The sequence below is a fragment of the Tauraco erythrolophus genome, chromosome 6, assembly GCF_009769465.1.
Source record: "Tauraco erythrolophus isolate bTauEry1 chromosome 6, bTauEry1.pri, whole genome shotgun sequence".
Classification (NCBI taxonomy): domain Eukaryota; kingdom Metazoa; phylum Chordata; class Aves; order Musophagiformes; family Musophagidae; genus Tauraco; species Tauraco erythrolophus.
Genome location: NC_141470.1, coordinates 53,306,952 through 53,319,985, shown reverse-complemented (window position 1 = coordinate 53,319,985; position 13,034 = coordinate 53,306,952). Strand labels below are relative to the sequence as shown.

The following is a 13,034-nucleotide window of genomic DNA, read 5'->3' as shown; positions in this document are numbered from 1 at the left end:
ATGCAGCTATGTATGATTTTGACGTTACAGTGCAGCACTGCATAATTCCTACCACTGCTTTATATTATGCATGTCATCCAGTTCAGATCTAAAAATATTTCAGGCATTTTCCAAGAGCCAGAGTTGGCTCATGCAAACATTTTTCCATATTTATGCCTGTTTTTATCATGAATGACAAATACTCCTATGATTATTCACAGGAACGGAGCACCAAAGCAGCCCACGGCTGGTTACATCCGGGTAAGGAATCACTTTGTAAGAGCTTCAAAAGCTCTCTGGTCTTTTTATTTTTCAACACCGCTCGCGCTAAAATCCCACCAAACCAAAAAAAAATCGGATCTACATCCAAAGGCCATATAGTTCTATGCACAGGGTAAAATCCACTACGATCCATGAATACCAGCTTTGGAGAAGAAAAAAGTTGACCCCAAATCGCACAGAAATTTAGGCCTCGAAAATGAAGCAGCAGATACCGGCAGCCTTAAGCATTCACCGCGGCAGCACTGATGCCGCTAAAATCCACATCCCCGCCTGTGATGACGCCGTAAACCGGGCGATTTAAGGCCGCGTTTCGAGGAGGACTACAGCTTTCCCGGGGTTACACGTGCAAGCCCTCCCAGCCTCAGCCGAGACCCGCTCACCGCGGGCAGGGGCCGGCGCTTGGCCGTTCCACCGCCGGACGGCGGGCACGGCAGCGCTGCCCCACGGGGCCCGGGCTCGGCTCCCCACGCGTGGCAACCAGGGCGGCACAGCTAAGGGCAGCCGAGTGGCCGAGCAGCAAGCCCCGAGCCTCCCTCAAGAGGAGAGGCAAGAGCCGCGGCGCCTCAGGCAGGCCTCCGCAGCCCCGGGGCAGGCTCCGTGCCCGGCTCCCCGCCCGCTCTCCCGCGCAGCTACGCCGCCATGCCTACGCTCGCACGCCGGCGAGGAAGGAGAGGCGCCGCCCGCCTCCAGCCCCGGGGCGGGAGACGGGTCAGAGAGGCCGCGCCCGGCACTCCCGCACCCGGCAGGCACGGGAGAGGCCGGGAGGCAGCGTTTCCCGCCGGCCGACCAGCCGGCAGGCAGCCCTCGCCCCGCCGCCTCCCGCGCCCCCCGCTCGGCCGCGGAGCCGCCACCAAGCCCTCCGCACCTTGGCTCCGCCTGCTGCCGCTCTCCATCCGCAGCCCCATGCTCCCGACCGAGCCCGGAAGGCCGGCACAGGTCAGCGCTCGGCTCGGCGCTCACAGCGGCTCGTCCCCGGCTGCGGGCGGGCGGGGCGGGGCGCTGGGTCCGGCCCGCCTCTGCCGCCTCCGGGGTTGCCATGGCCACGGAGCGCCGCGCCGCGGCGGGCGGGGAGGGCTGCGCCCCGCGGCCCCACACCGCGGCCTCCGGGCCTGGCCGCGGGAGCTGCCCGGTCTCGCAGCCCCGAGCGCGAGTGGGCTGTGTGGAGGAGGCACGGGGCAGCGCAGGTGCCCCTCACCCCTCGGGATGCGGTGCGCTGAAGCCAAGCGAAAGTTTTGCCCCCTCGGTGAACCCTAATTATTTAAGGCTTTTTCTTGTCAGTTGACAGGATGCCGAAGAATAATTGATGCCAGGGCGTGATTTAAGGCAAATTGCTCGTATTTCAGAGGAGCGAATGGCAAAATCAGGAGCCGAGAGCATTCCCGGTGTGTTACACTGGAGAAACTCATTCTCGATGTATTTCAAACTAAACAGCACCTTACAAACGAACCACAAAAGTAAACTTTTGAAAAGTAGCATTTGATGTCATCACTGATGAATATATTCATACTGATATGTTGGATTTTAACTTCTTGAAGAAGTGATAGGCTCATATTCACTTGTTGTCAGGCAAGTTGCTGTTTTCTTTAATGTGAAATAATCCTTCGTGTGGACATTCTGCGTGAAGCTTTTCCTCACTGATCAGCCAGGGTACTGCGGTCACCTCTGTAGGCAGACACCTCAAAAAAGGCTACGCTTTATTCCAGCTGGACAGACATTCCCTTTCACTATCTAGAAATAATTATTAATTATAGGCTAAATACATATTTTAATGTGATTTGCTACTCATCCTTGCATGCTAGGAAAAATAGAATCATAGAATGGGTTGAATGTTGTTCAAAATCATAACAAAATCAAGGAGACGGTATTTTAAAACAATTTTTCTTCCTTATTGCTGCCTCATTCAAAGCTCCCAGTGAGTCACGCAAACATGCGTGCTGGATGAAGCCTGCAGTTTGCCTGCCCCAGTACTTTGTGTAGACTCTACCAAACACTTCAGAAAACTTTTCAGTAGTCGATACTGAATGTTAGCTGAGAGGTCTTTTTAACAAGGCGATCAGTCTGTGTCTTCCCTTTTAATTTTAGATACTCCCAGTAGCTGTATGCAGTACTCTTTGGATATGGCCTTAGTTCTCGTGCTTCGCATTGTTGCGATCACTTTGGCAGTCTAATTCTGTTTTCTGTAAAATCATTTATAAATGCAGTTGGTGTTAAATTTGTCTGGGAGAGATCAGGAGAGGGAATATATGCCTTGGAAACCCATTGGTCCTCAGTCCTCTATCTGACTGCTTTTTTTGTAAAGCGTCTATTCCCATGACATTTCAACTACTGTCAACCATGATGCCACAAATACCTTACCTTTTTGCAAAACAAAGTAATTTGATGGCATTTTGTCATTTTCTCTTATGTCTCTTGGATGTGAGGGCAATGTCATGGAGAGTATCTGTTCTCCTTACTCCCTCTTGCAAAACCTACAAATCCAGAAAGCCCCGAATGCAACAGTTTTTATTTTTTTATTTTTTCTGTAAAGCAGAGTTTTGATTATGTGTGAAATTAGAGATTTGGGGAAAGAGAAACAGTTACCATAGTTCTTGTATTGCAGGATCTCTGGTTTAGATTTTGATATAATCCAAATAGTTAAATTTATAGCTTGTAGAGGTATAGATATTCTTAAAACAGTTTCTATTTCAGATACCTGAACATACTAGAGAGAATATAAGTGCATGAGATTCTCATTTCTATGTGGTATCCTAACCGTTAGCTATGATACTCTCTATTGGCCACAAAGATTATGCTACAGAAAATGCTTCTCTCTCTCTCTTTTCTTTTCTTTTTTTTTTTTAATGAGCTCCTTATAGTAATATTTTTATACTTTTTAAATACTGTTTTTGTTTCATTATCTCAATTCTGAATTTCAGATTCCTGAATTCTCAGTGTGCAGTACCCAACAGGCAGTAAGTAGGCTGTTCTGTCCAACTCAAATGTCGGATTTCTCATAGTCTCCTCTCTGTTGTTCCTATACTTTTTTCTACCATGTGGATAATTAAAATGCCCAAATGTGAGTGAGCATTTTTAGAAACATATCACTACTATTCTCCTGGTTTCTAGGCAACGCTGAGGGAATGTAGCGATTCCCACTAGGTTCCCTCTCCATCAGCAACAAGCATCCTAGAGATGTCCTGGCTCTGAAATTTTTGAGCTCTAATGGCAACACATACCCAAGCTTTATGTATTACTAGTTGGTCTGATTTATGATCCTTTGGCCTTTGACTCCCTTTGGTCTGTGAGAGTATATTTGTTTTAAGTGTAATTAAAAAGTAACCCTGATGTATAGCAATGTGCTAACACACAAAGTTCTGTAACATATACTAAATAAAAATAAGCCTTAACGGAAATTGAATCAGTCCTGGACTTTGATCCATCCAAACAAGTACAGAAATAAATAACACAGATTGCTGCAGAGAGCCTACCAATGTCGAAGAAGCAATAACATGACAAAACCTGCGAGATTTGTCCTTTCCCAACTTGAAAAGTGGAAACACAGCACATAACGTTGTTGGCTGTCTTTTTCCCCTTGTCCTTGGAATGCATTACAACAGAACATGGTTTTAAAACGCACCTATACTGTGTGGGAATGAGAGCAGCAGGAATATATTATGAGAGTCACATTTGCAAGTGTAGATGGGCGCCTGTCCCTATCCTGGCACGGACTTCCAGAACTATCCCCTTCTTGTCTACTACCTCTGCCCTGTGTGTCATCCAACGTAGACACCTAACTGCCGTGCAAGCGCACAGTTAATAGTACTCAGCAACAAGAAAGCATTTTTAAGACGGGGTAGTGTTTGTTTTTGTGGAAGAAACAAAGTCGTTAGCAAAAACGATTTAAAAAAAAGGGAATGTCCCATATGATGCCCACTTTAATTGCACGCTTAGCCCTGAGACAGGCTGAATTTCCTCTGAAAAAGGCGGCATGTCTGGCAGGACCTAAACAGTTACCTGCTCACTTGGGACAGAGATCTGTTCATAACGTCAGAACTCTGCATTTGTGAGATTGGGCTTTCTTGGGAAAAAAAGTTATGGGCACTGGTAAATTCAAATCTGCAGGGTTTTGGTGAGGCTTTGCTTATTTCAAGCCATTGATTTTCTTTCGTGCGTGCTTTTCCTTGCATCTGGCTATGAAAGTAAGCCTATATATGCAGGCAGAAAACATCCCAATAACCAGAGCTGCACACCATATTCACAGAGTATTCTACAAAAGCCCTGAATTCATCACAGTACGTACTTCATGATGGAAATAAATCTCCCAGGTTTACATGGGGTTTTATTTGGCATCAGTGCCCTTTCTCAGTGCGAGTTTGCCACCCACCTGTGGCTCAGGGTGTCAGTATTCCAAGCCCCTCACTGCTGCTCGCAGCAGGCTGCCGCTGACTTGCAGCAATCCCTACCCAGCACATTCAGACCATTAAACTTGCAATCCATTCCTCTGCAACTATCGGGAAAGAAAAACATTTCCCTGAAAGATCAGAGGAGACAGTGCTTTCTAAATGCATTTAAACAGGCTGTCTGAGCAGGTGTTTTTGCTACCTACTCAGGAAATTCTTGTGTCGAACAATGGGAGTAGCTCTCACACAGCTGGCGTGAGGGGAAAAAGAAAAGACTTAATAACTACTGAAATAATTTTTTTTTCAGCATATTTTTCCAGGAGGAATGGTAGGTTCTTCTTCTGCCTGGTGTTTGCTGCATGTTCTTTGGTCATATGATTCTTGAAGTTATTTAAAATCATGTACAGTCTTGAAATATCATTGCAACTTTCTAGATGATAGAAAGTTATGTGTTCTGGCAGGGCTGGAGACTCTTTCCCTTTCTTCATGGCAACACATTTTGTTATTTTGTTATGGTTTGTGTGGCAGCACTAGTCAGAGATTTTTGTAAAGCTGGGGCTCCAGTGGGAAAGGTGATGCAGAAACAATTCAGAGGAGATAGTTCATGCCTTAAAACCCACAGTTTTTAATACTCTGTAATTTAGAATGACATAAGGGACCTAACTTAAAAGAAGAAGGAATGTGATAAGGAGGATGAGGGGAACTATAGGAATATATAATGAAATAAGATTTCTGTGAACACAGTGTTAAAATGCCACACAGTTTAACATACATAGCAGTTGTGCATACATACCAGCTTAGAAGAAAAAGTCTCCCCTGTAGTATGAATACTACCAAAACTCCTTCAGGAAGCTGCCGTGCAAACGTACTCAGCACAACTATTCTTTCTCTTCACATCTATACAGAGTCTTATAATGCATCTATCCCCATGATACAAGAGTATTTTTAAATGTGTGAGGAAGAAACTTCTATAAATTGTATATGTTATTCTTGGCTGTAATGAAAAACTTAGTAGCTGGAGTGACTCAAGGTCTGCTTATATTTATTCTTACACTGTGTCATTTTCTGTTTATCTACTGTTCCCATGAAAGTTTGCAGACAGGAGGCTTCTATGTAAAAAATTGTCCTTTATTAGAGCTGACTGCTGAGAGCTGTTCTTTTATCATTACTTTACTTGAACTATTAGGTATTAAAGAATGCAGACTAATGGAGTAATTGGAATTTTAAAGGGAAAAGCTATGTAAATGTCATAACTCAGTTGTCTAGATGGTAAGAAATGCTTTATTAACAAAGCTGGTGAAGGGTCTAGAGCACAAGTCTTATGAGAAGCAGCTGAGGGAACTGGGGTTGTTTAGTCTGGAGAAAAGGAGGCTGAGGGGAGACCTTATCGCTATTCCATCGAAAGGAGGTTGTAGCAAGGCGGGTGTCCATCTCTTTTCCCAAGTAACTAGTGACAGGACAAGGGGAAATGATCTCAAGTTGTGCCAGCGGAGGTTTAGATTGAATACAAGGAAAAATTTCTCCACCAAAAGAGTTGTCAGGCATCGGAACAGGCTGCCCAGGGAAGTGGTTGAGTCACCATCCCTGGAGGTATTTAAAACAGGTGTAAATGTGACACTTAGGGCCATGGCTTAGTGGTGGACTTGGCAATGTTAGGTTTATGGTTGGACTCGATGATCTTAAAGGTCTTTTCCAACCTAAATGATTCCATGATTCTGTTGTACCACATGGAAATTCTTATTCATAGTAATTAATGAGAAACAGGATGAAAACATATTTTTAGTATTTCAGTCAATACCATAAAATTAGGACTCAGATTAGACATCTATACATGATACAACTCCATTAAATTCAGTGAAGCTATTCCTGCTTAAACTGCCATGGGTCGTCTACGTCTACCCAGTCTGTGGCCGGTAGGGAGAAGACTGTCAATGTGGCATTTCATGTGGCCGATCTACCTTCTACGCAGCTACTGCAGCACGCTTATGCTTGCCTAGCAGTGCATTAATCCACGCACACCCTTCAACAAATGGGATCCTATGTGCTGAAGAGAGTTCCTTCAGCGTGGCCAAGGTCAGGAGGAATTCTTGACATCAACTTTAGAATTACCTACAAAAGACAATACAGATATATTCTGATTTTCAGCTTTGATACATTTTCAGTATCTGCGTGAACATGAAACACAGTTTTACTACAAGTAGGCTGAAATTCCCAACTGGAAGAGTTTGGGTGTTTTATTTTGCTTTAAAAAGGTACTGTAATGACATTGCCTTGGTGTTTATGCATACTGAAAGATGAAGAAATCAGACTGAGAAAATCTCTTGCATACTGTGTTTCATAAGTAATAGCACTTTTGGTCATGTTAACCTCTTGTGACTTTGTGTGAAAAAGCGATGGACAAGGAAATCACAGGAATCAAAATGGAGGGTGTGAAGTTTAACTGTTGCAATGAAATCCTCTAAGATAAATTTTCTATGGAATCAATAATAATAAAAAATATCTTAGGAAGAATTTCTGCAAGCACTTTCTGTTACATGGTCTATGACTTCTCTTGAGCTAAAAGTTATATTCCAAGGAAAATATCTGCCACTTAATAAATTTGTATGTTGATACTGACATCATAATACTTCAGGAATATCTATGTTTAGATTTACACAGAACTTGAATTTTACTCTTTCAAAATTTCATACGAAATATTTTTTTTTCCTTGCCATAAACATGTTACATGCATCAGAAAAGACAAGGACTTCAGTTCGATGGATGTTTCACAGGCCCAAGTGTCAGGATGCTCAGGGTCTGTTTATAGCTTTGTCAGTGTCTTGAGTGACCTTGTGTACACCAGTTCCTGAGTAGGCTGCAGTCTAAATCACCTTAATGTGATTCATCACTGGTAGCAAAAATGGAGACACTTAGAGTTAGTGCACTTGTCTGCATTTTTCGCGTGAGTGTTTTGGCACTGTGCTTATCATCAATAGAAACAGAAATGACATCTATCCTTTGAATAATAAATACCAAAACTGCAGATTACATGATATGGATGAGACCTAAACATAGAATAATATTTATCCCTAATCTAATGTCATAGAAGCCAGTAAGGCCAGTGATTTTTAATATTAAACACAAATATCTGTGGTTGTTAAGAGGGTAGCGTAATGGAGTATAGCAATTCCACACAAGACTAGAAGAGATTGAATTTGTTCTGAGTAAGCAAATCAGTTATACAATGTAGAAATAAAGGAAAATAGGACTAGGATAGAGAGAAGTCTTACATGTTACAACAGTTTCTTTAACGACAGACAACATCATCATATAAATCTCTTCCTTAAGCTGTTCAATCTCTGTCTTAAAAGTTATACGCTTTTATTCTTGCAGCTTTCTTTAAAAATTTGCTAAAAAATTCAATTCCTTAGGTGTCTAGAAACCTTTAAATTCATGATCAATGTGTACTCAGTTAATGTTGTACCAGTATTAGTCTCATGCTATTCTATTCACTTTTCAGAAGTTGATTGGCATTCCCCCAATTCACGTTTTTCTTCATCTGTCCTAGTAAAATCTGTGCTAGAAACATTTACCTGATTCATATGAATTTTATTTTCCAAGACTTCCCATGTTCAGTTAATATTCCCATGTCTCTTTCTTTCTGTGTCATCTACTGTTCATAATAACAATTGGTTTTTGTCTTCCAATGCGTGTCTTTGAACTTGGTGCTGCTAATCATGGAATCATAGAACGATTAGGGTTGGAAAGGACCTCAAAGGTCATCTAGTTCACATTCTAATCTGTACCACACAAATTTGCACTATTAATAAATACTTTCCAAATTATAATCTGTTCCTTCTCAGTATTCGTAATACCTTCCAATTTCTGTCATTTCCATATCCCATACATTATAAATATGCACAGTTAGCTATTTTACAAAATGTGCTGTGCGAGTATCAAAAGTCTTCCATGATTGATCTTCCAGGATCGTCACCAGTAACCTCTCTCCAATCCTTGTAGTTTACCTATGAAGAAAACCTGTTTTGTCTCCCTTTTAGCTAAGTGCATCTCAAGAACCTCTCAAGTTCTATTTGGTCAATAAAAGCTGTTATGGTTTGAAGTGGGGGGGGAGGTCCGGGTGGCAGAAGCTGCCCATCACACCGGACTCCCATCCCCCTCGGGGCTTGAGCCAATCGGCGCCTCTGCGAATTGCCCTATTTATGTCGGACAAAGGAACCGGAAAGGTGTGCGTGTGCCCAGGAGCAAGGAGACGGGAGGGGGGGCACGGCCCCGGCTCCCGGCCGGGCCCGGTGCCCGCCCCGTCGAGGACAGCGGCGGCGGAGCCGCTTGGGGAACTCGGGGAGAGCCCCGCTCCTGGGGCGCCCACCGGGCCGAGTTCACCCAGAAAGGACTGAAATCTAAGAGAAACGGCCACACAGATAAGAGGTCAGTGAAGATGGAACAGAACAACGTGTGCCGCGGCTGAGTCCCCCTTGCGAGCGGCCCCTTGTAACAGCCCTCGGTGGAGCAAGCAGAGACCCACTCGCAACCAGTGGATGACCCACGTCGGGAAGAGATGCCTAAGCCTGAGACTATTGTGAATCATGGGCACAGGTAGAGACACATTTACGCATTTTACGCGTTTTACGCATTTAGAGTCTGTACGGAGACGCATTTAAGGTCGATATGACGACCCATGCCGGAGCACATTTAAAGTTTGTTGATGACCCACGCCAGAGCGAGTGGCTACAGCTCCTTAAAAGCCCAGGACTGGTAAAGCCCGCACTTGGGGCAAATCCGATGGGGTAAGGATTTGCCCCCCAGTGGGTAGGATTCACGCTTTCGCCGTGAGTAGGGGATCCACTGGAGCAAGGGACAATGGTGTAAGGACTCCTTTTCCTTTAAGAGAAGCGGCAGTAACAACTTGGAATGAACTGACCTGCACTCCCCCATTCCCTGCCCCCCTGCGCCGCTGGCGGGAGGAGGTAGAGCCGGAAAGAAGAAGCAAAGAGGGGGGGGAGTGGTGTTGTTTTTAAGACCTGGCCTTGTTTTCTTGTTATTCTCTCAAGTAACCGTTTTTGTGTGCTTTTCTCTTTTGTAGGTAGCTGTTAATAAATAGTTTTGCATTAAGAAAAAGCCTCTTTTGCCCGGGACCGTGGTTGGTGGGTGCTCCTCTGTTCCTGTCTCGATCCTCAGCTCTTTTATTACATTTTTCTCTCCTCTCCATTTTACTGGACTGGGAGATCTGCGTGGGTTTGGTTGCCGGACTCAGCCTAACCCACGACAAGCTGTTAGACTTTACTGCTTTTACTAGTTACTTCCACATGCCCTTGGTTCCTGCCTTCTTTAAAATATATCCTTGAAGAGCATTGAGGTCAAACTGTCAGGCCTGTCACTGCCTGGATCATTTTCCTCCTTTCTAGATTACAGATACTATGTTCACCATTTTCCAGGTATTTGGTATCACCTTGTGACTGGCTGCTCGGTTATGGCTGATCATGTTCCTCTCTCCCACACAATTCTCTTTTCCTTTTTCCATGTTTCTCAGAGCTATGGAAGGATTTCTAGAGAAACTTCACTGTGTTGTGAAACTTCATAACCTCACACTGTCTGATAGATAAGGACCAGTTTCCTCGCCTTCATCTGTAGTGCTGAGACACCTGACAACCATAAGGCAACACACTCTTCAGTCAGTACCCAGTAAACTATATGTTAATACCATGAATTAGAAAATACTAGCAGGTTCTTTCCACCTCAGCAGAAGTTATGGGGGAAGAATTTCTATTGACTTTACTGGAGGTGTAGTAATTTGGTTCTTAATGGTATTTGTTAATCCTATCTCTAAGTCTAGGTATTGAGGCGATAGCAATTTAAGATACAAGTTACTCAATTGATTAAAGCTTAATGCAAGTTTTAAATATCCTCAATTGTTATTGGCTCTAACAACATCAGCAATTTTTAGGTGGAATAAAGTATCTCAGAAGGAAGATGACACATATAAAACAAAGCACTCATGATCAAAACAAAATGGAGGTGAACACAAGGCTCCCTGTAAGACCATTGTCTTTAGATTTGCAGATATGGAAATATATTTTTTCTTGTTGCTTTGGAAATGACTGAAGAAAAATTGGTTCTTTTAGTAGAAGTTAAGACAGTAGCAAAAAATCTTTGATTTACAAAGCACAAATGGGGATGTGGGTAGTTCAGCCATGTAAATTCTGATGCTTTTTCTTTGTGTGTAAGAAAAATGACTGTCATTTCATTTGCTGAAAAAAGCTAGACTGCCTTTTTTTTTTTGGCTATCGATAATTTTCTTTTCATTTGAAGATTTCAGTGGCCATTTCTTTTGTATCTCAGTAGATTTTGAGGTTTACATTACTGGTAACTAGCTCATGTTTGCTGTGTTGTGGCTGCTGAAGTGTTACTGATCTGAAAATTTCATTCTCCAAAATAATCAAATGTATAGCTATATTGGTTTACTTTTGTCAGTTCCCATGGCAGCCTCTCCAGCTCTAAAGATGCTATGGGCTTTCAGACTGTTGTGTATCCAATGTTTGCAAGAGCTGGATCAGAAGATTTGTGAATCAGAAACAACTGCTAACAAAAGGAAGTTGACTGCCTTTTATTCCTAAGCCCTGATTAATGAATAATGAATGTCATGGTAGAGAAAACAGTAGGCCAAAACTAGATGTTCATTTTAATGACATAATTCTTAAAGTCAAAACTGAAATATTATTCATTTTGGAAAATTTCATGACAAACAGCCACAATCTTAGAGAATTTTCATGCACAAAGCACCTATTCACTGTATTTCAAAATTTGATATTTTGTGTTTGTTGCACAAAGAAAAAACCCCACTTGTTTAAATATCCATCCCAAATCAGAGTGAAGGAGTCACTATCTGCCATGAAGATGCCACACCTCTGAAGCAGAAAAACATGTTGAAGAGTCAAATACCAGATATCACCTCATCTGTTTTAGAGGTTGTCACAGCTTAAGCGAGTACTGATGTCAGTGCTTCAGTGAGTTTCCTACATGAAATGAGGAAACAATAGGATACGAGCATTTTGCAGTTTGCTTTCAGTATATGTCTTGACCCAGTTATGAGAGAAACAAAACACAGTACAATGTTAAAAAGCATGGAAAATAATGCAAAAATAATGCAAATTATTTGTAATTAAATAGAGTTGCAATAGATCTTTAATGAGTATACCTGTGTTTAATTCAGTTTTGGCCACTGCTTTTCAAGGCAACAGAATAAAGATTGAAAAGACAAAGAGAATTATGGGAGTGAGAAAAAGGAAGTTGACATACAAGGATAAATTGACAGGTATAGATTTCTGTGATACCACAAAATGAAAAATTAAAGAGCCTTTGTGATTTGTTCTTTTTGAGCTGTTACAATATCAATAATTAGATATTTATTATAATTAAAGGATGATGTTGCATTTCCAGAAATGCTGATTTGTAACCCCAAAAGCCAGCATATATAATTTATAGATGTTTGTGGTAATTGAGAGGGATGGTGGGTTTCTGCAGAGATTTTGTATGGAATGAACTGCTGAAATAAAAGGTACATTTTTATCAAGCAAAATGATAGTAACAGATATGTGTATGTCTTGACTCATGTTATTTCTTTAACAACAATATTTTTCAGTATGCCAGTCTCACTTCTTACATCATAAGATAACTCTTCTTTTCTGTTTCAGTGGTTGGGCTTTGGAAAATCTCATTTTCATTTTTCACCGTATTCGGGATTCTCATGAAATTAGATGAAATGTTAGACCATTCTATACACTGATTACCTCATCTGTAAATGGCCATAATAATATTTATTCTAAAAGGTTTCCATGATTCACTTTTGCTTGTACAGTGTTTTCAGATACTCGGCTGGAAGATGCTAAATAAAACAGAATTAGCTGTATTATGTTTCTCTTTGAAATATCAAGTACAGACATTGGCAAAGGCAAGTTATTGATCTATCTAGCAAGGACCTGTAATAGCAAACTTCCACACCTGTTCATATATTCAACAGCATCTAATGTTAGTAGAGGCAAATTTCTGTCAACATTTTTACAACTGTAGCTGCTCTGAGTTCCAACTTGACATTCAGAAAACTTGCACCATAAATGTACACTTTTTCACTGCTTCTGAACTCTACAAGGGAGTCTGCTTTTATCCCTGTCGGTGCGGATAGCTAATTACGATGGTGACAGCCTCCATTCATTTCATCTCCTTCCTTGTACTGATGGATTGGATGGTGTGTGCTTAAAATGAGATCCACAAGATATTTAGGTGCCTAACAGCCATTAACTCAGAGTTGCTTGCCTAAATACCTTTAGGAACCTATGCTGTAGTCATTTATAACTATGGATCATGACTAATTGTTTTGTATCCCTGAGTTCTTGAATGGTA

At 42.2% G+C, this 13,034-nt stretch overlaps 1 protein-coding gene across 1 annotated transcript in view; it reads right to left on the bottom strand.

The window, feature by feature from the left end:
- The window catches only part of SPATA7 (spermatogenesis associated 7), a 45,720-nt gene extending 44,421 nt beyond the window's left edge, over nt 1–1,299 (bottom strand). Inside the window, exon 1 of the mRNA XM_086613622.1 lies at nt 909–1,299. Within this exon, the coding sequence (XP_086469748.1) occupies nt 909–1,299 (391 nt within the window). The remainder of the gene's footprint in view (nt 1–908) is intronic.
- Nucleotides 1,300–13,034: the final 11,735 nt, after the last annotated feature.